General features: G+C 42.4%; 1 protein-coding gene across 3 annotated transcripts; it reads right to left on the bottom strand.

Annotated features, from left to right (window-relative positions):
- Positions 1-5335: 5335 nt before the first annotated feature.
- LOC128299885 (calcium/calmodulin-dependent protein kinase type II subunit gamma) lies at positions 5336-24080 on the bottom strand. Of its 3 annotated transcripts, XM_053036016.1 has the most exons (10): positions 23191-24080; positions 19754-19924; positions 13381-13471; positions 11235-11438; positions 10811-11152; positions 10588-10740; positions 10356-10512; positions 10043-10256; positions 6835-7031; positions 5336-6774 (listed from the first exon to the last, which is right to left on the bottom strand). In XM_053036016.1, the coding sequence occupies exons 2-10, from the start codon at positions 19785-19787 to the stop codon at positions 5728-5730; spliced, it is 2439 nt and encodes an 812-aa protein (XP_052891976.1). In that variant the 5' UTR covers positions 19788-19924; positions 23191-24080; the 3' UTR covers positions 5336-5727. The 3 variants fall into 3 exon arrangements, with proteins under 3 accessions (XP_052891976.1, XP_052891977.1, XP_052891975.1); XM_053036017.1 differs by having other exon boundaries at positions 5336-7031; XM_053036015.1 differs by having other exon boundaries at positions 5336-7031; positions 10371-10512.
- Positions 24081-25018: the final 938 nt, after the last annotated feature.

The following is a 25018-nucleotide window of genomic DNA, read 5'->3' as shown; positions in this document are numbered from 1 at the left end:
TAGCAACTGTGAGCCCTCTTTCGCACATGCCAAAACTTTTGCATGCGTTACAGTTGTTTACGTTAGAACCTCCTCACCGAAACAAAAGCATTAGTATGCTAAAATTATCGATGCTTATAGATGCGAAACCGATACATCCTTATGCGGGGGAGAAGCTAAGTAAAGAATATGAAGAAAAATGGAAGAAATGGAAACATTAATTATGATTGCACCACTGGACGTGTTAAGTTTTTGTGTCCAAAACGTTTTATTGTATTTCTAATTAATTTATTTATTTTTGTTAGTTTTTCTACGCCCTAGAAGATAATCCCAAAGCAAAAGAGCAAGCAAATTGTCAAATCTGACATTTGCATTTGTTTTCATGGCTTGCTTTGTTCTCATAATGGTGAGAAAAGCTTTTTATGAGTTGTTCGCTTTAATATACGTTCATTTATTTATTACTCCTTCTCATTTTACATTTCTCAGATAAGTTTTTTGTATGTAGCAGGCACGGTGGAAAGCTTTGTCAATTTGGGCCAGTCAGTAATGTTTTACTTTTGAAATGTTATATTCACAGTCTCAGTAAATGCAACAGAGCTTTTACTTCAAGGCGGACGGAATGGTTGCACTTGATATGCATAATGTTCTGTTGGATTTTTTTAAAAACTTCTTGATGTTTTAAAGGATGTGTCACCGAGGGCAAGGAAACAGGATTAGGACCTTTCGACTGAGTTAAATAATGTGCCTCTATCATCATACGTCAAACAAACAAAAAACAAGCTCATCCGATTGTCTAAAGGTGTGAAGTTTGTGTCTGTTAAATCAAATAACACCTCCTTTCCTTGTGAAGCTCCTTTAGTAGCGTTTGCTAGCTGGTGTTTGATACTAAAAGATGTACTTCAATGAATATTTGGTACTCCCCACCGTGCCTTACTTGATATCATGCATAATGATATGTTTTATTATATTTTTTTAATTAATCAATTAATTAATATTACGTTCTTCAAACTTCCAGTTATTAAACTTGAATTTAAATTGAAGTTTACCACTTTGACAGTTGACAGTATATTGTCAGCTTGCGTATATTGTTTTGCAAACGGTTTAGTGTATATTCCCATCTGCTCCAATTTTCCGTCTATGACTGTGACCGTGCTGTCTGCTTCCCTAACCCCCTGATAGAGAACGATAATGTCGATATATAGTTAAACAAGTAAAAGAAAACAAGCTTTAAGAGAAGGGAATACTTATTATAAACCGAGCTCTCCTCTCGACACTCGAACTGTAAATCTCGTGTACGTTAGTGTATATCCTAGTCAGTCAGTCGCGCCTCCCATGGTCGACCTCCGGCCGTCACCCTCTGTTCCCTCCCCACAATCCTCCCTGTCATGTTACTTATCGTTATGTGTTGCGTTTAGGATAAATATGAGAAAGAGAACAGGAACTTGAACAAAAACAAACCAAAAAAAAAACAGAAGCCTATCCTTCCAACTGTTTTTTTGAGGCATTATTAATCTGTCTCCTAGCTCTGGTTCACTAAAAAGCCTTCAAACAAACAATCCCTTTTGATGGTGGTGTGTACCGAAACAAAGAAAAGAAACCAAACAAAACAAAAATTAAAAACAAAAAAACGAAACAACAGCAAAGAGAAAGAAGGAAAGGGCACACTTTCAGTAGCCAATTAAAGTGCTAAAAACAGACATAAACAAACACACATGCCGAGAGAAGCAAGTAAAACAAAATGGAAACCGCAAGCGGGGGCGGTGGCGATCGTGTGGGTAAGAAGAAAACTGGATTTTCATGTGTTTTTCGTATTAAGTTTGTATCATAGAAATAAACAAGCAAATAAGAAAATTACAAACCCAAAACAAAGAGAAAATCACATTCAAAAGCGTATTGTATATCTTTAAAACGGATAAACGGTATTAAGTTAGGGTTTAGCGGGGCATCAGGTACACAAACATTGTTACAAAATAAAGATATTGAGAGATTAAAAGAGTAAACAAAACAACAACAAAAAAAAACACAACTTCAACATTATTGTGTGTTTTGCGTGTTTGTATTTCCGAGTCCGAGTGAACAGATATCTACTTTAGAATAAAATCTTGTTACAAGCGTTTGTCTGCACAGAAACCGGACCGGGGTAATAGTTTTCTTTACTTACTTCTCTGCCCGAATAATTCAACATTTGTGCAATAGCAAGTAGAGGGTTTTATTGTGTCACCTCGTCGCGGTCGGCACGTCGCGTCCCGTTTCTCGACAAATGGCACCCTGCTTGTGTGATGAGTGTGTGCGGCCCAAACGTGTCCCTCTTATATGCGGAAACGTCAAACGCTGATACGCAGGAACGACCTTCTACCCAACTGCAAGAGTCTTAATTAGTAAACCAATAGTAAGGCATCAGCGCATCGTAAATCACATCTGCATGAATTGAACTGCCTTCGTTTCACTACGGCTCCTTCCATTTAGTGAGAAGGATCCCATCATCGCACACAGTTATAACACTAAATGGTTAAACGATAAAGCAAAACAAATACATTATATACCACAAACCCCTTTTGGAAATGTAAGCGAACCCCGGAAGCAGTACAGGAAAGAATATAAGAGATACCCACCCATACTTAATGGTTTAATACAAAAAAGGGCGTTATTTTGTTCCTAGCGAAGAGAGAACGCTTTATCGAAGTTAGAGAAGTACATAATATTAGAGTAAAAAACAAGAAAAAGGTAACTAATATATTGAAACATTCGTTATTCAGTTTGTTCGTTTGTTGGCTGCGTTAAAGGAGTATGATTTTCTCTCAAAGGCATCCAAAATAGAAGTATGATTTTCTCTCAAAGGCATCCAAAATAGAAGTTAAAAAAGTACTCTTCTGCATTACTCTATATTTTTACCTTTTTTTCTTGTTTTAATATTGGGTTTGTTCTCTATTCGATAAACCTTACCTTTTTTCTAATATAAAGTTCCACAACATGGTATTGCATTTCCAACTCAAGTTTAGAAATGTTCCATACTGTTTACGGTTTTTTTGTTTCTACTTTCGTATTAACGCTTTGGGAAAAAATTATTCATTGTTTAAACAACACTAGGACATGTTACTAAGAGTTAAGAAACTTAAGAATACTTCACACGAAGGAACCAAATGAATAAGAAAATTAAACAAAACGTAAGGCCAGTAATGGGTGACTCTCGAAGAGTTAGACGGGTGGTAACTAGTCTAAACTAATAGTAGCATAATGGAAGCAAAGTAGCAAGAAGAAAGCATGAAGCGATTTAAATTACACTAAACGGTGCAAACAAAACAGAAAAAAACACTAAAATACTTACTGAACTAAAGAATGCAAATAGAAGAAAAAACACAAAACAAACAAATGCGACGACGTGCGCAAGCTAACCGTATCGTAGTAAAGAGAGGAAAATCTTTAAAAAACAACCAATCAAACACTGGTACACGCGATGCGATGTTTGCAGCATCCCTGCTGGGCAAAGGGGCATTGCGAAGGACATTCGGATGCGTTACAACGTCTAGCCAGCGGAAGCACGTCACGCCCATTTCGGTCACGGTAGCTCTTTGCGTGCGTATTTGTTTTTAAGCACACCGGTGCCCGAACCCGAACCCGACTTTGCATACCATAAGCGGAAGTCTATGAGCCTCTTACCTTAACACACAGCAACTACTCACAACAAGAAACGTAAAACTCAGACGGTGAGAGAAAAAAATACACACACAAACACACGCAGTAAGTGAAAAAGGTTTAAGAAAGAGAAAAGAACATCGGATAACAAAGGAAGGGAGCACTCGAAAGATAAAAAATGATATAAAACAAAAACCAACCAAAAACAAACAAAAAAAAACGTATTGATTTTACTGTACATTGTTATTAATTATTGCAAATTAAAATCATAGATATATTACCTTAAAGAGAGAAAGAGAAAACAAAACGTGAGGGTGGAGAAAAATGCAAGAAAGAGGAACACAACCAAAAACGATAAAAAAAGAATAAAAATGGTTTAAAAAGTACATAAAAAAATACAAACAAATTAAGTCGTTTGAACTTATTTTCCGTTGGTGTGTGAATAGTTACTTTCTCTAATTTTGCATTATATTAATTCTTTTCGAAACTTTTGTTTTGTATTGCATTGATGCAAACTGTACACTCTTTCAACTGGGTTTAGTAGCACAAAGATCCGAACCTTGATGGTTAAACTGTAAGTGAAACCCATCAATGTTAATCCTACAATAACATCCAAAGTCATCAGGTCGGGCTGGTCATGATTTTAATGCTTAGAAATCTCGAAGTAAAATCAGCTGTATTTTTCAGGGGATATCGATATTGAAAATGAATGAAAATTTAACAGAACCAATAATGATGAGTAAGTCTTAAAGCGATGCTGCATAATTCGTATGGCACAGCTAGCTCTGGAGTTACTGGAACTTTCTCTTCTTAACGGAAATACCTACTATGCCATACCTGTCATTTCTGGCTTACTAGACTTATTTTACCACTTAGCCGATCCGTTCGTGTAAAGACTGGCGCAGCTATCATCGTGCCACCGGTCCTCTTACTGGATCATCAACATTAATTTAACAACCACATCAAATTGTAACTTAAGATACACTCCTCTTTCGGATCTAATTTACCACTCTTAGTTTGCCAGCCAACAATCAATCGCATGCTTTTACTGCTGGAACATGTGTACAGGAAGGTGCTCGTCAGCGACCTGTTCGGCACGTTGGTCTGATCAGTTGGACCCGAACCAGACGAAGATTGGGTGCAGCCGCGGATGGAGTTTACTGGGAGCATATTGGCGACCAGACCATCTCATCACGACGTGCTCAACCCTAAAGAATTTCAAGAAGAAGAAGAGGAACCCACTCCGAACTTGGTAAGCACTCTTAGGCAGTCATCACATGATACCACTACAAACTGACTCAGCCATATAGTTTAATAAATACAGCTTTTGTAAAAAGAGCATTTTTGAGTATTAATATATGATGGAATATAATAGGTTAACTTACTCACCATGCGACTACTACTACAGGTATGGCGGCTACAGACTACTACAGGTATGGCGGCGTTACTACATAACGATCGATTTGAAATCCTAGCCACAGCTTATCGAGCGCATTGCCTACATTTAGGCTGACTATAAATTCACCTCGTATGGGTGCATTGCAATTTGCCTACTTTTAGGCGTGATAGCTTTTTTCGTCAATTTTTAACTTTTGGCGATAGATTATCGATTAGCAACGCATGGATGTGAATACCACCGGATGGTTTGGCAAATCCAACGTGTTTCATAGAATAAAACAAAACGCTACCATAAGCAAATTTTACGTATATTCTTTATTTCAGTATACATTTCCATTTGTTTGTGCTATTGTTTCACGTACGGAGCAACTCGAGCATCGTAACATGTCTGGCCGTTCTCTCCGCAAATGTAGCCCTACTACCATCGTTTGTGTCACCGTGCATTACGAGCCATACGCAAAGCAATCGCGTGCCTATCTGCTCGTGTTTCTTTGTTTCTATCTAAACGTTATTCCCTACTAGTACATAACCGTCCGTACGCGACCTAATATTATATGTTACACGCTAAACATTGAAACATTGAATCGCTTCTCTTGCCCGATCGTCGATAAATTAAACAAAAAGAAAAATACCTACGTATAAATACACATGGCGTATAGAAAGTGGGCGCAAATTGTATGTACAATCCTGTCGCGCACCAAAAACGGGCGGCGACCACTACTTGTGCGTGGTGATGCTTGCCTCCAGCTGGGCCTGTATCTGTTTCACAGCCGAGCTGGCCACCGCGTGACGCTTCAGAAAGGTGTTGATCGTCTTCATCGAACGATTTTCGACCGCATCCATCGCGTCCCAATCGACCGACACGGAGCTGCGCAGTCGTATCGCGTTGTTGCGCAGATTGTTCGCCGTCACCGTATCGTCCAGCGTGGTCTGGCCGGGTTGCTGGTGGTTGATTGTGTGCCGTCCGCCGCCCACCGTCAAGAGATCATCCTGGACGCCGCTCCGCTCCAGATATCGTCGGGCGACGGAATTAATCGCTACCGGTACATCCCGGCTGCTGAGCTGATTGACGCGAAACTTGGTCCGTTTGATCGAAGCCGAATGCGTTAGCTTGGCATCCGATGGGGCATCGAGACTCTTCGTGGGGGCGATCGATCTCCGGCTTTCCGTGGTGCCACCGGTAGTGACCTGCACGTTGGAACTGGCCTCGTCCACCACTACCTTCTGCTGCTTAACGATCGTCTTCCGGACGGTCGTTGTCGAAGCGATCCGTCCCGATGCAGTACTGGCGAACGTCGTGGTGGTTGTAGTAGTCGTCGTCGTTGTGGATGCCGCATCTTCCGCGTTCTTTTTCTTCCTGGCCGTCGACGACGTGGTGGACTTCTTGCGCACGACCGTCCCGGTTGCGTTTACCTTCTCGCTGACGCTCACCTCCCGGGTCGCTTCCTCCCGACCTTCACGCGATGTCGCATTCCGATCACAAAACTTGGTGTAGTTCTCCTTGAACACCGAATCCTCGTTGCAGAGGCTGATCGATTTGGGCAGGAAGCGGAACGTTGGCAGCTTGAACGGATCGTTCGCAAGAAATTCGGGCCGTTGGGCCAGCTCGTTCAGTTTGTTCTGTGCCCGGGACGTGCGGATGGTGTTCACCTTCGACTTCAGGTTCTCCAGCTCACTGTCCAGCTGCTCCAGCGCGGGCGCGGGTGTGGTCGGTGAGGTCACCATGGAACCGTCCTCACTAGCAGTGTCCAACCCATCCAGTGCCTTCACGTTCGTGAGGGAAAGCTTTAGTAAATCGGATAGTTTGCGCAAATCGTCACGTACCTTGTCCCGGTGTGTTTCGATCACACTGTCGCGCACGGAACACGCTACCGGTGGTTCCGTTTGGGCAGGTGATGGTGGTGCGTGTAGGTTGTGGTTGTGTGGTGGCTGACTGTCAGCGGGTATCGTGATGGGTGATGTGGCCGGTTCCGTGCAAACGCTCGCCGTGGTGTCACACGAGGACGCCATCGAATCGCTATCTGCGGAAAGGCAGAAGAAATCGGACGACACGGACGTACGGTTCGTATCAGAGTGTGTGTTGTCTGTGGGTGCAGGTGTGGAGGGTGGGACAACACTGACGATGGTCGTTGATGCCGGCTCAAGATCATCGCCAGTTGCGCAAGCTCGCTGCTGGTTAGTAGTAGCAGGTGAACTGTTCTGCTCCTTCGCTAAGCTACTATAGTCACTAATACTGGTATTGCTATCACTATTGCAAACACTACTACTACTACTACTACCACTAATATCGGCATTACTCTCCCGCACAGTTCCTGCATCGTAGTGGGCGGAGTTAGATGTCACACTACCGCGATGACAGCTGTCAAATCGTTCGTTAGTAGTAGCGCATATAGCAGGCGCTGCTGTTGCTGCTGCTGCTGCTGCGAGTTGCGAGCTGCTAGTATTAGTTGGGAGCACAAAGCCGTTACCAAGCAACGAGGTACGGATGGTTTCGGGCTCTATCGATGCGGTGTCTTTCTGTTGCGTCAGCTCAAGCACTATAGGCTGCTCGTTCGGCTCATATTGCTGCTGCTGCTTTTGATCGTCGCAGTGATATGGGTTAATGTGGTTCAGATCGCCACCATTTGGCGCTTCGTTCTCGACGTTGCTCTCTTGATCTTCATTCACGTCAATGGCTATAGGTTGCGAATTTGTGCAGTAAAAAGGAAGGTAGGATAGCAAAACGAAGCAAAGATGTTAGATTAGTATGCGAGTTCTTCCGATTATCCGTGCTGCTCTTAATAGCGCATGCCATAGTACTAGGACCTAATAGTAACGAAAGACATTCACACGCAATTGTGACATTTCCGCACCATGTTCTTTGCGCTGAATTTATGCCCCGTCCTACAGATGGGTTCGTTTAGCTTTCGTTTAGCAACTCCGGTGATGCTGCTTGTACATCCATACGCTTGCGGCAAGCTACCTCAATCATCATCATCATCATCATCAGCGTTTGTTAGAGGGACCATCACCATCGTCATTAGGGAAGAATGTCAGTTACACCGACGCAGATACGGTTAATACGCGAAAAAGGGGGGAAAAGGGAAAGCAAGAACTCGTAAGCAACAAAACATAAGCAACAATCGAAGCGAATGATCTTGTGATCGCGTTGAATGAATTTCAGATCCTAACATGTTCAAAAGGAAGGTACGGAATTATATCACGATATTAATTTCGTACGGAAAATTTGAGTAGACTACTAACAACAACAAAAAGAAACAAACGGAATCAAATGGTCAAAGTTAGTGCCACAGTGTGAAATAAACACGGCAAACGTGTGTTACCGGCATTAGAAAATGGAACAACACAATGGGACACACAGTTACGGGTCGGAAATAAATGGGGGGGGATTTGTTCAACAAACAATATTACTCTCATTACATTGTTCCTTTCCCGAGTCGTCCAGGTCCAGTGGTCGTCAAGATATTTATTTTTTTTTTTGGTTTGTTTGTGAAGTGCGTCGGACACTACGTCGTACTCTGCGTCGTTCGTTGCGATCGAAAGCTTGCGTCACAACTGGTGTCGGCACGGGAAGCACTCTTACGAAACGTAATCTACACGTACATTAGGCCGAATATTATGCTAACTGTACAGTAGGGTTTTGGAATTTCTTACTAAAGAAGTTATTTTACGAGCTAACAGTAAACGGAAGTATCGGTACAGCTTAAAGCGGGAACAGTATACTCAACTTACTGTCCCGGTCTGGCCAAATACAAAAAAAAGGAGTTGGGTAAAATCGTATTTTTTTATCATACAACCGACCGACACCCGGTGGACAGAAAACCAAGAAGTTGCATTCGCGCATAAGAAGGAAAAGAAAGACGAAAAGAGACACGTTAGGTGGCATTCACAGGACAGCACTGTACAGTTGTTGTGCCAGGTGCGCAAAGGTATATTGAAGGCGAAAAGTTCAGAAGCTGCACATGACGGTTTGTACATATGAGTTACGCTAATGCCAATATTGTGCGTGGTGACGTAGTGTTAGTTGATAAAGCGTTTGCTTTTTGTATGGCAAACAATTTCACTCCAAAATGCGCTTACTCCTGTCACTGATGATGATGATGATGATGATAATGAAGCGTGAAAAAAATGGTTCATTTTGTGTGGATGCTATTTGCACTTGTGAGAGTTAAAAGAAATATTCAATGTAATCCATCCGCGAAAGTTAACCGGCATTTGTTTTACAGTTGTTGGCGCTCAACTTGGTCTCTAACGCGTGAGTTTTTGTCTAGTGGTCACCAATTTTGAAAGATATGCATCAATTTCAATATCAATATGTCTCAGATGGCATCAAATTTTATCAAATTAAGTATAATTATTTATTTCATCTTAAAATGTGATTTTTTTTCTGCTGGAAACACGTTGGAAACAACTGTTTATAAAAATGAAATAAATAAAAATAAATTCTATTCATTTAATTCTATTATATTTAACTAATTTGCATTGAATCTTCTAAAACGTCTAAAACGCTTAATTTTCGTTTCAAATTTACTCTTCATTCACTATCCTCTTGAAAACTAAATCAAAGAAAAAGATTTCAGTGATTAATTGATTATTAATAAGCAAAAGGAATGAAAGATTCCTTTGGAGAGAATGGAAGTGGAATTTTGTACATAAATTTATTTACCTTCTTCTATTAATTATAATGCAACGATTTAATTGTCCTTAATTGACACAAAATGCGAAAAACCTCATCCTGTTTTTGATGCAGAAACCACTATTCGAGACTGAGAGAGAAAAATTCGTGAATTTGAGACAAAAATTGGAGACTTAGAGTCAAAAATTGGTGGTTATAAGACAAAAATTGAAGCACACTGTCAAAAATGGGTGACTTGGAGACCAAATTTAGAGGCAACTGCTGTAAATTACTTCATATCCTTGAACTTCTATATCAAGGAGGGCCGTTTAGCTCCAAGGAACAACCAAAAACAGAACGGAACGAATACAAACGCCCACAGCGACGCCAATCGATCACGTGTGGACGATGACTAACCTCGCGCTATACTGCCTCTCCGGCTGCCGGACGTATTGCTGCTGCCGTTCGCTAGCCCTGCCAGCTCCGGTAGTGTCGGTCTTCGCAGCTGTACGGTTTCACCGGACGGTGCAATAATGTTCTCCGTGTCCTGCTCGAACGCGTACCGATTGTTGGGCGTTTCGTCCCACTTGCCCACCAGCTCCTTCAGGTTGTCCTTAGCAATTTCGGTGTTCTACAAAAAAAGGAAGAAAGGTTGGAATATAATGTGCGCGTTCATGAGCGGACAATGTCGAGTTCAGGGGAGTTTCTGTTCCCAGCTTGGCTTTCGTACGTGCTTATCGCCTACCGTAACATTGCCACTGTTATTATTGCTTTCCAGCAAAATTGGTTTGAAGCTGGTGAGGGATGGTCGTCGATTTGTTGGATGGTACTGGGGTTTCCGCTTGATCCACTTGTGCTTGAGTGCATCTTCGGCCGTTAGTCGTTCCCTGGAGGCAAAGGCAATGTTGGGAATTAATCATCGATATAAGATGGGGGGTTATCTAAGGGAGTCTCTTGCTTACTTTTGTTCCTTTACCAAACATCGGTTAATAAAGTCAATAGCCTCTTCGGACACGTTATCGAACGCTTCGTCTAGAAAATCGTACCGTCCTATGGTGATGTTTCCCATTGTTTGGATATCATCCTCACCGGCGAATGGCGATAATCCGGAGACACTGCAAGAAAGGAATCAAAAAACCATTAAAACATTCGAGAAGGCATAGTGATGCCACTACAGCCACTTACAGTACGTAGGCAATAACGCCAACACTCCACATGTCGGTCGCGAACGAGATCGCCTCAAAGTTCACCACCTCCGGCGCCACAAACTCGGGCGTCCCAAACAGCACCTGCAGCTTGTTGTCCGGATCGTATTCACGCGCCAGCCCGAAATCGATTATCTTGATCCGGTTCCCGCTCTCCGTCAGGCAGAGAATATTCTCCGGCTTCATGTCCAGATGAATGATGTTATTGCCGTGTATGTACGCAACCGCATCGCAGATCTGACGCATAAAGATCGCACACGCCTTCTCGGTGAGTATGAACTTCTCGTCCAGCACCCGGTCGAACAGTTCGCCACCCTCGACGCTGCGGACACAATCGGATATTAGGGTGATGTTATTTGCAACAAAACGGCTCGATTTACAAACGTGCAACGCGCAACACTTACAGCTCCATCATGACGCAGAAGGTACGATCGTACTCGTACGCCGCGTACAGCTGGGCGATCTTCGCGTGGTGCAGTACGTTCATCATGTGCACCTCCCGTTCGATATTGCGCCGGTCGCCCTTCTTTACGATCTGGATGAATTTGGCCGCCAGACGGACGCCAGTCGACTTTTCCTTGCATTTGTAGACGACACCGAACTTTCCTCTGATGGTGAACGTGAGCAAAAAGAAAAATTGTCAAAATATGATCCACGTTCGAGATGGAGACATTTGAGGAGTTCCAACATACAGGGTGTTCAATAAGTACTAATTAATACTATTTAGTACAATAAGTACTAAGACAAATTTGCAAGGTCGAGTATGCGTCATTATTTTTGCGCCATTTAGCATCCCTTTATTTTCCGTTGTGATGTTGTTGTTAGCTTTAACTAATTATATTGCCTTACACATGTGCATTGTGTTGCACTTTCAGTGCACAGTTCAGTTGTCAGAAGGGATTGAAATTTCGGAGCGATCAGCAGAAAGAGGATGAGTGGAGCACAGATTTTACTCTATTCACTTCTGTTTGTCTATTCACTTCTCAGATACTGTTTGTGTTGTAGCAATCACATAATGTTCAACATGAACAGGGGTAGACTTCAATATGGAACATCATTCCCGAATGCAATTCTAAATGCATCGTCGTCGTCTCCAAAGGCAAACATTTCCCATTGGTATTCTTTGAAAAATAACACCAAATTCAACGCGGCTTATTTGTACACTTAATTTACGGAGCAGGTTGTTGCCTTCAGTCACCATAATTTACTGGAATTTGGTCCAAACCTGATTTCTGAACGCTCTTTTAGACACATCTTTGTGGACTCGAAGCTTCTGGGATTTGAATACTATTGATTTTTGGATTTTTGTTTGCTTCTGTATGATGTCGATTCTCAAAGAATGCAAAGACGTCACTTTGGATCAGTTCAAGACGACTGACATCTCAAATCTTGGATAAAATTCCCATGCAAATCGAGTGTGCCGCATTCTTCTGACTCGAGCGTTTTATATAAACATAGCTTTGAATAGCAAAAACCATACCAAAACCAAAACCAAAAATATTTTCTAACTATCATTTAGTCGTTTTTCGAAATTATATTCAAACTTTTAGAACACCCTGTACAGCCGAATAGTTTGTAGCCGTGTTTCGTATCCACAGTTCAGTTGCAGTTCATTCGACCAGTTGTTTCTGCAAATTCCAGTTGATTAACTAATTTCCTCTATTAATAAACTCATGATCGACGAAGCTAGTCGACAATTATTAGCGGTGACGCATTCGGCACGGAATGTCAATACATTAACCTCATGCTTTCGATTGATTGTGGCATTTTCTCTCTTTCGCACTCTTCTTCTACCTCTCTCTCTCTTTCTCTAATTTAACGTCTATTCGTCATACAGTTGGCAGGAAATCTGCTTAACATCGATACACGTGCAAAATGCCGAAGGTTAGCCAACAGGGTGGATAGGACCATTGCCATCTTTAGCTTAACTTTCTTGACCACCGTCTTATGCTGTCCTAACAATCGACAGACACGTTCTGGTACGTTTAACAATGCCAGCGTTAGGGACATCGCGATACCACGTGAGTTTACCGCGTACCAGCTAGCCCTCGCGAGCTTCGGGCAGGATCGTACCATACGGGAATGACGACTCACGGTGAAACCATTCGAGGGGATTATAAGCAGGCACAGACAACCTCATCTACCGGTCTCACTCTCTCTCTCTCTCTCGACTCCAAACCTAGTGAGACTAACAGGTGCTCCGACATCGACCGACATCGTTTTCGCACGCCCGTCCCATTCGGCGACGACGTAGACACGGATGGAAAAACAACTCTTCCCCATCCGCTCTGGTAAAGGAATCTGCTTGACCCCGCACATGGTCAGGCTTTGCTTAGCGAGTGTAGGCAAACGCCGAACGATGTCAACGGATGATGAAAGATGGACAATCGCCATCCGGACCAAACAAACGAACAAAAAAAAACCTCCCTCGTGCCAACGTTAACGGTGACAACCACAACAAGACGACGATTCGGCGATGGGGGGAACTCCGATGCGTTCTAATTTTAAACTGGCCTACTACAACCACCATCGGCGTGCTACGTTACTGACCTGCCAAGTTCGGAGCTGAGCTCGTATATCTGTTTTGGATCGATGCCGCGCTTAACTTCCACCTCTCGGTACGGGAACGCTGGTGGTATGTCTGCAAAAGGAGAAATAAGAAACGATTACTTAAAAGCACCACTACTTTCCGAGTTGAAGTTGATATAGCACGACACATTCGAATAAACTACTTAATGGTGTTTATTAGTAACGGTGTCAAAGGCAATAATTGAAACACGATGATAGACACTCTCACTCGCTCTCGCATGTGTTTCGCTGTTAGTATAGAGTGCATCTTCCCTGCCTGACGTTTGACATTGGCTCTGTACTAAAAACCGGAAGATACACGCTTTTAGTACACACATGAATCGAGTGCAATTGGCCGACTTGCAGATGTTTAAAATCGAAAGGCGAAAGACGAAATAACTGCGCACTTTTCACCAAATCAATTCGGAACCTGTGTGCGCTTAAATTGACCGTGAGCATCGTTTTCGCGAGAGTCCAAAGTGTCAACAAGCAAGTGCCCGACGACAGTGACCGTTTGTTGACCGTCAACCGATTGCACGAATGTCAACCAACGAGTATCGATGCATCCCGCAATGCACGGAGCAGTGCATCGTGTTCACTTACTCTTGGCACCGGTGCGAAGGAATTCCGCACGGGACACAACTTCCGCGGACATTTGTTGCGGGCAGTAAGTAGAGGGGCTGGTTCTGTTTTGTCTGCTCCGACTATCCGATCGAACCCCAGCCGAACATACATCATCGGGATTGGTTACGCTTGTCTTTCATTCGATATGGAGTAACCGTCCCGGAATGTTTACACATGTCTGCTCACATTTCCACTCGTGATCGACCCGATCGGTTTGGTTTAGCTGCCCGATCGCCCGAGTGTCAATTGGATTAGAGACGGCGTCGGCGTTTAGTAGACCGGATTGAATTAATTAATCCAACTGCATGTATACACGTCGCCACTGGTGTAACTGGCCGCTGCACGGTGAACCGGGCTACGTGAATGAAAATATATCACTTTCGGCCATCGACACGGCTGTAGCCGCGGTTGAGCGGCCCGTGCGGGGAAGCGAATAAAGGGCCACTCCCCTCGGAACCGAATAAAGACGCTGTTTATTTCCCTGTTCGTGTTGGCAGCGGATCGTCTTTTGCTGCGATTGAGGAAATGATGTTGGCAACCGATCTTAATCGCCACCCGGCACGGACAGGGTGGAGGTAAGCGGAAAAAGTCATGGCGGGATAGCTAAGTTAACCTGTCATGTAATTTTGAATACTTTTAGCCACTCAGTCTCCCTGCGGTCTGAAGAACCCGGTGCGCATATCCGGAGGTACGGGAATGGTAAGCTTCAGGCAACCATAAATGGTGAAAAGATATGATCATTTGGCATTGGTTCTAATGGTGTGTTTGGTGTTTGGTTATATTGAAGCTGTTACATCGGACTCGGACTTGGCATGTTTAGTATATTTGCGTAACAAGGAATATTGCATATGTTTTTTAACAATGTAGTGATATCTAAAATGACCTCTAAAATACCCAGATATTCATTATACCTCATTCGATTTACCATTTCGAGTCTATCTGAGTTTTCAATAAAGTACTCATATCAGAAACTCTCTTATCAGCCCTTGGGTCACAGATACATGTCGTCATTCTAACACGTGTGTTACAAATATATTTTACTACATTTCTGTGTCAATTCCTGTCATCAGACCTTTTATTGAGAGATATGGCCGAGGAGAACCTCTGGTTACTGCTAAGGATAGTATGACTTCATTACGTCAGGATAACAAGTGACCATCGTTCACTAAACCGGCAACTACTGCTGTTCATATCAACAAACACTTTAAGTATCTGTTGTTGAAGAAATAGGCGTATAAAACCAAACTTCAAAAACAGAACCTTACAAATGTCGCATAAGAAAAGTGTCCTTGAAGCCTAAGCCTAAGTCTGTAATTGCCGAAGACCTAGCAAAAGTGCACTAAAGAAAAATGTTTCCGTAGGTCTTCTACAGACTTTGAAAGATTTCAAACCCAGTAACATCAACAAATCGAACTACTGCTGGTGGACCCATAACAAGCTCTTTTATTGCATATTATAAATGTGTTCCCAATCATGACTCTGTACCCTAAGAATTGTGAGTCGTCGATTCATGTAATTCCCAACAGTTGTAGTTGCACTTCATGATCATGATCATATTCAAATCGTAGATTTTAGTTTAGTTTTTACATTACACATCCTTCCATCATAATGTACTAAATAAAATAGTACATACAAAATTTGACTCCCAAAATGAATTGTTTTAGTACAATCATTTAGCACAGCACCCCAAGCACAGAAAATCACCGTACAGTTTCGAAACATTAGCGATTAAATTATTTCTGTACTAATTGCTAAACATCAACCTCCTCCGGGTGACTCTATCGTCCGTACCCGTTCCGGAGCTTCATCGATTATTGCTTCAATTGAGCAAATAATTTTCGCGTGGGAAGCGCGCTGTATATTTACATTTACATTCTAATTATTATTAGCCACGGTCAAAGTAGCGCCAATTCAACGCAAATGCACCCTGGCATGACCTTGAGCTGTGATGCTATTGGACGGTTCGGTGAGATGTGAACGAATGTTCTTAAGGATGCGCAAGATGTGACGAAAACTGCATCATTTCCTGTGTTCCTATCCTGGCTGAGAGTTTGTTTTTTATTCTTGTCGGCAATTTATCTCACAGGGAGATACAGGGAAGGGGACATGTCCCAGCAGGGTGGATGTCTTTATTTCGGGAAATTGCAATCATCGTCCGGTTTAAATGTACCGAATCAAACGCTCAATGAACGATCGGCCATTGCACTGTGCTCTAAGCGCACCTAACCAAACAAACGTTCACACGGTACCTTGACTTGTGCGAGGCCAGTGATGGCAAATAACAACCAAAATGCACGAGAGAGAAAAAAACCGCGGTGGCACTGTTGGTTCATCTCAATTTAAACGTTTCCTCTTTTTTTTTAACATTCGCCTACCATTTTGGCCGTATTCTGAGGATCGTTGGCTGCAAGCTTAGCGTGCGTTCTCTTGTTCGGACATTAATCTTTTGGTCCGATTTTTGGCTTCTAAACAACGATTTTTTTTATTTCGTTCGTTGCGCTTCGTTCACTATCGCTTACTTGGCTTTAATTTCCGTTCATCACTCATCCACTTGTCGTTTCTCACTGTTACTAGGCATCATGCAAAGAGACGATGCCGGCGTCGGAGAAGAAGAGAAATGAAACAGGAGTTCCGGAACGGGGGGAAGAAAAAATATTAATCAAACGATCGTTCAACAACGATCGATACGCAATCGACTCAACCGGACATGGTGTGGCAACCGAAACTGTGCAAGTACACACACACACTCACACACATCTCTCGCAGGCATTTTTTCTGCACACACTCACATACAATCAAACTGGTTTGTAAAAACAATAAGCAAACTGACAATATTTGCAACCACCGCAGGATAGGATGCTGTGAAACACGCAAAAATGTGTTTCGAAAACAAAAATATAAATGGCGCCAGCACACATGAATGGCACCATCGGTTTTTCGCCAATCCAAAAAAAAACAAGTGAAATGGTACAGAAAAATAGCATTTCGCTTATTTTTAGCCTCATTTCCAATGTGCGGTTATCTGTACTAAAACGAGTACTAAAACTATTATGTTCTATTCGCTACATGTTTTACATTATTTGTGATGTTGAAAAATAAATGTTATGCCTTTGGATGGTCAGAACATGAGGTTTCAAAGCGTGTTATATAATTCAGAACCAGAAATAAAATCAAATATGCTCTGCGGTACTGCAAACTAACTTTGATTGACCTTGCACTTTAGCGATACACGATTCACCAAAGCCCGTCCAACCTTGTCAGCACTGTCCTTTCGCTATTTTAGGTAGACCGAGAGCTAAAATAACTGTACAACCAACGCCGGGTGGACTGCTGGCGCAAAAGTGACCTCCAGCGCGACAATCATTAATCTTTCGCACAACCGAAAACTTTCTTTCGCTGGCCGACAGCAACATAAAATAGCATTAATGTTTCAACCTATTTCGGTCACAGTTGAAAATCGCCTCCACGGAACAATATGTGTGTGTACGGCGCGTGATCGTTCTATGCTTTGAATATGAATGTTTGTGTGTGTCTGCCTGTGAAGGAGAAGATTAACATTACTCCTACACGAAAAACGCGGAATAAAAAAAGAATTTCTAACGAAGCAAGTGTTAATAAGAAGTGTACGTGGCTTTCTGTTTTCGGCTGCTTCAAACCAAAAAACAAAAACAAAACAATTCCAGGAGAAAATAGACCATTACTTTCACTCGCATTCCAACCATTGCTTTGCTATTAATTGTTGACCGGACCACCCGAACGTTCGCTGAAAGATTGCAGATCCGCAGCGTTGGTTTAAATCGTACCACTGGTTTTTGTTTCGTTTTGCAACCATTAATCATCGAAATACACGAACGTGGTCGATTGTCATGAAATTTGCTGCACATTCGCCCCGTAGTTGCACACACGCGTAGGAGAGCAGAACAGAAATGGCTTTCCGCACACAAATTACCCATAATTCTTTTAGAGCCGACCAGATGGAAACGGGTGGCTGTGTTGGTATGTTTTATTGTTGTGAAAATTGTCACAGGTACAGTTTGTTCGCACCTTTTCAACGAGTGACACACAATTGTACAGTGAGTAACAAGCAAACAAAGATGGTAGACAACCGGTAACGATTGAAGGTGTTAATGCATTGCAATTGTTTTCTCAAGTTCAAGAAGAACGTTTAGCGCTACAGGAAGGCGTTGCTTCGCTTGATGATTGGTATGCAATAATAAAAAAAGTTAATTTATTGCATAAAACGTTGCTTTTAAAGCATTTGAAACTACTTTTCAGAATACAAAATAAACTGCATGCAAATTGTTATACAATGGAGACGCCTGGTTATTGGTACCGAAATATGTCATGTTTGCTAATAAATGAAAAAATTAGTTGCAATGACCGTAATTTAGCGTTTATAACAACCCCTCGTGCATGCCATCACTTCAATTGCTTGATTGGGATGTATTAGAACAAAGTCTCATAAAAGGAAAAATATACTACATATTTATAACAACCCCATTAGTTTGACTTTGGTCATTTTTGAACGAGAAAAGAGTTGTTTTACACATTAAACCACGATATTTGTACAACATACGACTTAGTTTAAGATAAAGTATAATACCTCGCGTTTGAATTAATTAATCAAATTGAATAATTGCTTTTTACTCACTAACTACCCACATAATAACTGGATTTAATTGTGTTAGTTTACATTTCAATAAGTTAGTAAATGAAGTGAAAATTTCTAACAAAAATTTCAAAGATATGAAAATTTTAATCTTGAAGATTGATCAGATTGACTGGTTGTGAAATTGAATGCAAAAAATGTGGACTATACCCTTTGTTGTGATTGCGATCACAGCATGATTGTTTACGTTATTAAGCTAGCTGTAACGCTCTACAAATATAGCTGTTGTAAGGTTCCAGCATGAGGATGATGGTTGAACAGTGATCACTATCATTATAGTAGCGGTCGCGATGGCGAATAGTATAAAATTGTATAAATAGGGCCGAAGGAAGCGCCTTCAGCCTCTTTTAATAACCATACTGCAAACTGTCGAGAAGAAATTAATTTTGTGATCCCAAGTGAAAGATAAAAAGATTGTACATTATTACTCATAATCGCGGGATGCAATTATTCATAATACCCTTTGTCTATCAAACCCCATTAAGTTATGAGAATTTAATAGGACTCAAGTATAAAGTGCGATTTGATTTTATTGAATTTAAATTTGATTTAGTTTTAGATGTTCAATCGGAAAATCTATATTTCATACCTATCTGGATTAAAATTCGAATAAAACATAAACTTCATCAAACCAAATTTTATAATTTACAGAAAAACATGGTGCCAGAGAAACAAAAATCGATGCACATTGTGCAAAATTGTTGAGTTTGGGACAAAAACTTGTGCAATAGAGCTAAAATTTAGCGACAACTACTGTAAATAACAAATTGCTTTAAAAAAATAGACTGGACTGAACATTGTTCTACAATGGAGGCGCCTAGTGATTGGTACCGAAGCACTTGTTATTCATTTTATATAGTCAGTATCAACTTTTAAGGGAACTACAGAATAAATTTAGTACATTTGCAACATATTTAAGTCAAATAATGACAAACTGTAAAAAGTGTTAGGAACAGTGTTTTAAAAGAAAAAAATCACTGGACAATACAATGGACAATATAAAGATTAATAAAAGCAATGTTACATAAAAAGTTATAGAACGTTTAGAAAATGATTACTTACCACCGAGAGGATCTGTTTCGTCCACGTGAATCATGTTAGCTAGTGCTGTTTCAGTCGCGATTCTCACAATATTTGGTTTATGTACTTAAACGTTTATCCGCGATTGTTATAATCCGCTTTTAGCTTAGTTTCGATTCTCCTAACTGCCAACTTGCTTGCTCTGCATTAAATCTGAAAATACTAAGAAAACAGAATGATTTTATTATTTAAATTTGAAATACATTATTAAACCTCACTAAATTCAAACTATGTCGTTGTTTGGTTTCGTTTTATATATGTTCCTCAACAAAAGCAAAGTCCTTTTCTTAAACAATTAAAAGCTCTAATATAAGATATCACCGGTAGTCGTTTCTCGTACGATCGCTCGTTGGCAGCTCACAGAGCAATGAAAAATGTTAATTCATTGTCAAACGTAATTGGTGTGTAATTAATTGTGCACTTGAAATGCGCGCCCCCAAACGCGTAAAAGCGCCATTTTTTTATTGTGCACTCCCACAACAATATCCGTACCTCGCAATAGTATGTACCACAAGTAGCAACAGCTGCCAGGTCAGGTTTCGTATTCCTTTTCTCGCACGTCGTCGCTGAGTCGTTGTCCCGAGCAAACTGCACCGATCGATCGTTAATGCTTCAATGAGTTCAAATTCTTCGCATGGTTTAATTAGCCCAGCCCTTCTGTGGCTGCCCTACCCCCTACCGGTACTGTCCACCACGGGTGATTACTTCTCTCCCCCCCCCCCCCTCGCCTCTCTCCCTATAAGGTCCACCTTTCACTTTCACCTCCGTTGTGGGGGCGACGAACAAATCCGATCCGAACCGGTATCGAACGTTCGAACGAAAAAACTCCCCCTGCCGAGCACAAGCAATCGAATAATGGTTTTGCATGCCAACTTTTACCAACCATGACTCTGATTCGTACGGGAAGCTAGCAACTGGTGGGCACTGGGAAGAAAGGACACACACAAGCGTACAGTCGAGGGAAAACGACGAGGTGAGGGTCAAGATGGCTGACGGTATTTCCCATTTCCGGTCAGCGGGCAATGTGGCATGTGTGTTTGTTTGTATTTATCATTCCATTCACCTTTTCGGTTTGTTGCGGAAGTGGTTTACAATTACAATTTTAAGATTTCCGTACTGAAACAAAACCGATCGGAATATTTAATCGGCAACAGTGACGAGGGGCGGTTTGTTTAAGCCGCTTTAAATGCAACCCCGGTAGCGTCTGGTTGTCCGCCAGTTCGGATTACTTCGGGATTTGCAATGGAAAGCCGCTTATTTTGCCACATGTTCGAATGTACGGAACTCGTCGAATGGTGTTCCCTTATATGGCCAATCCATAGGTCTATGGTCCGGAAGGAAGTTATCCCACAATGTAAACAAATTGCGTCGAAGCTAATCAAAGTGGGTTGGGTATGCAGAAGAAGAAAGGTTGAATCAAACACAAACCAACACATATGCATCTTTTCGAACACATCATCAAACGACATCCACCCGTGCTTGTAGTGGTAATGCACGCTAGTATGTAGACACGATGTTTGTATACGTGTCAACAGGTTTTTTTGCGATGTTTTTATTTCTCTTCTGCGCACCACGCCGATCGACAAAATGGATGAATGTGCCGGCCAATATCTCTGACGTCCCTGGAACCGTACCAACCGTCAGCATTCCTGCCTGTTCTGTGGTCTAAAGTGAGCGACGATACACTCAGCGCGAATAGCGCTTGTTCGTGTGTGAGCAGTATGGAAGATGCTTATTTTTGGAAAATGCCGACAGCCGAGGATGAGTTCGACGTAAGCTGATCATCCCACCCTTCTAACCCCGGTGCCGGTGACGTAACGTGCGGGGGGGGGGGGGGGGGGGGGGGAAGTGCCCAAAAAGCCATTCCAACGATATCGGCAACTACAGTGCGGATCACCAAATAGAGAACGGTGACAGTGACGATCACGTCGAAAACGACGTTAAACTAATACAGCGACAGCACACGGACACCCCCAGCACCGCCGTGCTATGCTGTGTTCGGCCGATACCAGAAATAAACATCTTCCCAGGCCCTTCTCAAGGTTAGAACGTTTCTGTTCACTTCCTTCGCGTTTGCATACTCTGCGCGCATTCTATCAACGATCAATTTCCATTGGAGACGAGCGCGCCATCTGGTGGCGGAACATCCGGCCGGAATGGGGATCTGTTTTTTTTTCTTTCTGTCTTTCTTGTTTGGCACATTCCAAGCTGGCCACTCACGCGGCCATACCGAGCGCACATGTACGGAACCTTGGTCCCTTTTTAATTCGGTTCAGTTTCTTTTCCCTTCTATTTTTTGTTTTGCTTCTCAGTTCGTCCCAGACAGTGCGCCCATGCCATTTGGATCCCTTCCGAAACGCATACCAGCGTGGTGTGCGTTAACGTGCCGCGTGTGTGCCTGGCGTGTCTATACAGATGCGCAAGTGCATTCCTGACGTGTCTCGTCGCCATTATGTCGCCGATGAGTTTGAAAAACAAAAAAAAAACGAAAGTAAAAACACTAAACACACATCAGGCGGGATCTTCACACACGATGGAAGCCTCGACCAGGCGCTGCGCTGCGTGATGAATTTCCGATACGAAAGAGTGGGATTTTTATCTGTCATTTGGAGGAGATGCGAAGATGTAGCGCTGGTTGGGTAAGGGGTTGTGTTTACCCTTCAATGTCCTCATTTCTATCCATTGTACACGACGGTGACAAAAGAGTGGAAGCTTGGTTTTTAGTGGAATGACTCTTTGTGTCTGTTGTAACAGATCGGATCTATCTCTGTCTGGCGTTTTTTTTTGTGAAGATGACTGAACTGATATCTCACAAGCATAGTCGTAAAGATACCATCTGGACCTATTTGCAGTTTGATAGTGTTGTATCCCACTTGTACTAAATTTCAGCCATCAGGTCTCTTTATAGTATCCAGCGATAAGTAATGGACAGTAAGCCTCGATCTTAATCTCGATTCCGACAGATCAACATTCGACTTTAAAGAGATCTTATGCCATTTTACATCCACACACTGCTCTGATCAGTTTGGCATATTAGCATAGCTACTTTGTAGTCCTCTAAAAGCTATTACAAGTCTCTCACCTTTATTGCAGAGCATGTAATAGTAACTGTTCCACCTCCTACATGTAGTTGTCATCGATCGTCTTTCGAATGCGAAGAGAGTTACTGTATTGGAGATATTGTTTTACCCAACTGAAACTAATTTCAAACATCAGGTCTCTTTGTAGTAACCAGTGATAAGTAATGGACAGTATGCTCGTACTAAGTCTCGATTTTCGAAACTTCAAAATTATATAAGAAATTCCCGATTCACTCTGTTCATTTGGACGTACTACCATAACTACTATTACTATTAGTACTACTGTGACCACTATGTATTGTACTAAAATTCCTCTAAAAGCCATTCAAAATACCTCACCTTTACAACAGTGTACTGCTGTAGTAACTCTTCCTCCTCCAACAGGTAGCTGTCATCGATCGTCTTCCGTGTGCGAATAGACTGACACACACACACTGATACGGTATATCAGAACCGATCGCGTGTCTGATTCAAAACAACCAAAATTCAATTCACATTCGACGACAACCCTCGGTAATGGCCACTTGTTGTTGGGGAACGTTTCTTTTTTTTTCTCTATTCGCTTTTCATTCCCAAAACGGTGGAGGTTTTTGTTGTTGCTTCACCTCACCTTCACTGCTTAGCAGGAGAAAACCTGCGTTCCTTGGCTGCCGGGATTACGTTTGTTCCTTTCTTCACGTTGTTTTCTGCCCCCTTTTCTTTCACTTCGCGTCGCGCAGTACTAAAACGCACTTGAGTCGATGTTTTCTTTTTCGAAGTGAACGACAGGACCGAAATACACGCACGCGGCCAATGATACGGTTCTTCCCTTACGCTTTATGCACACATTCACTCACACGCGTCACTTTGGAAAGGGCCAACCACGAGTCGTGCGAGTGTACGTTTGCACGAGGATCACTCTAGAACGTTAGGTGCTGGATTATTTTGTTCTCTCCTTGCTGTGTGTTTGTACTAAGTCCACTCGTTCACCAAATTCTTTTCTTTTGTGCTTTTTTGGTTTTATGTACGTGCAATTCAAGAAAAAACCGCTCCCAAGATTCGGAAAATTCCTACCGTGTTTCGACTTTTCCACCAGACAATCGAACTGCACGGAACTGATCGCCTTGTTTGATTTTTGCTTGCTAAACGAGGCAAATTATGAACTATATTTTCCCCTTTGCTAGGTTTTTGGTCCGGTTTTTTTTTCCTCGATCAAGCGCGCGCGCCTAGCCGTGCTCAAGCGTTTTGCTCGCCACGTCGTATCGCACCGAGAGCAGCACTGAGAATCGCTCACCGTTCTTGCGCCCGGTTCCGAAAAATGGCTTCTGCAAAGGTGCGAAATTGAACCGCTGCTGGCGTACGTACGAGTTGCGCAGTACGTGCTGCGCCTGCGGATCGGTTACTTCCTTCAGCTGGCGGTACGAGCGTGAGTGACTTTTGCCTGGTTGCAAGTCGGTGAGAGTGTGAGAGAGCTGATGGACTGCAGCATCATCAAACACTCATGCATGGTGAATTTTTACCTCGTGCGCTTATAATTCATTATCCTCCTTTAAATTTGACCCCGAGTTGAATGAATATGACAGTTCTCTTATTAGCTGTCAACACGACACAGCTACACGATCATGATCAAACATTTTGTTTTGGATGTGAAGTGTTGTACCAACACATACACTCAAAAACGTTTAATCGGTCACTCACGAGATACCAAGAAGAATCAGATCAGATCTCACGCCAAAACAGTGAGTTGCCGCCGTTAGACACATCAACCACTAATGAATCAACCCCGAAGGACACGCGGACATCAGACGCTACGCGGCAAGCGGTACATAACGGAACGGAAATGAACGTTCGCAGGAATGTTGCGTCCGCTCTGCCATCGCTATCGATCTTGAACCTTAGCGGGGTTTTATTTCTGGCACCACAGCCGCTGTGGTTTCCCTATTGCACCTTAAACAACCTGTTCCGTCCTGCCACCCGTGGGCTCCCTTTGTCTGGGTATTACACATTCCTTTTTGCCGTGTTTTGCCAAACCACCTGCCCTGGTTTGGCTCTTGTCCCTTTGCCCTGCGACACATGTGCGGCATACAAGGAGGCGCCTGGTCGTTTACAGGCGTTTGGCAAGCAACACACATTGTAACAGTACAAGCCGCTTATACCATCCGATCGATCTTATTTTGCTTCTCTAGTT

Source organism: Anopheles moucheti, chromosome 2 (genome assembly GCF_943734755.1).
Source record: "Anopheles moucheti chromosome 2, idAnoMoucSN_F20_07, whole genome shotgun sequence".
Lineage (NCBI taxonomy): Eukaryota > Metazoa > Arthropoda > Insecta > Diptera > Culicidae > Anopheles > Anopheles moucheti.
The sequence above is the reverse complement of the archived record's forward strand: the minus strand, read 5'-3'. Positions and strand labels throughout refer to the sequence as shown.

Coding starts and splice junctions, on each gene's coding strand:
- LOC128299885 (XM_053036017.1), bottom strand. CDS start 19,787: ATGATTCACGTGGACGAAACAGATCCTCTCGGTG. Junction 10,513..10,587: donor TGTTTGGTAAAGGAACAAAA/GTAAGCAAGAGA, acceptor CTTTGCCTCCAG/GGAACGACTAACGGCCGAAG. Junction 7,032..10,042: donor GAGAGGCAGTATAGCGCGAG/GTTAGTCATCGT, acceptor GCCTTTCCGCAG/ATAGCGATTCGATGGCGTCC.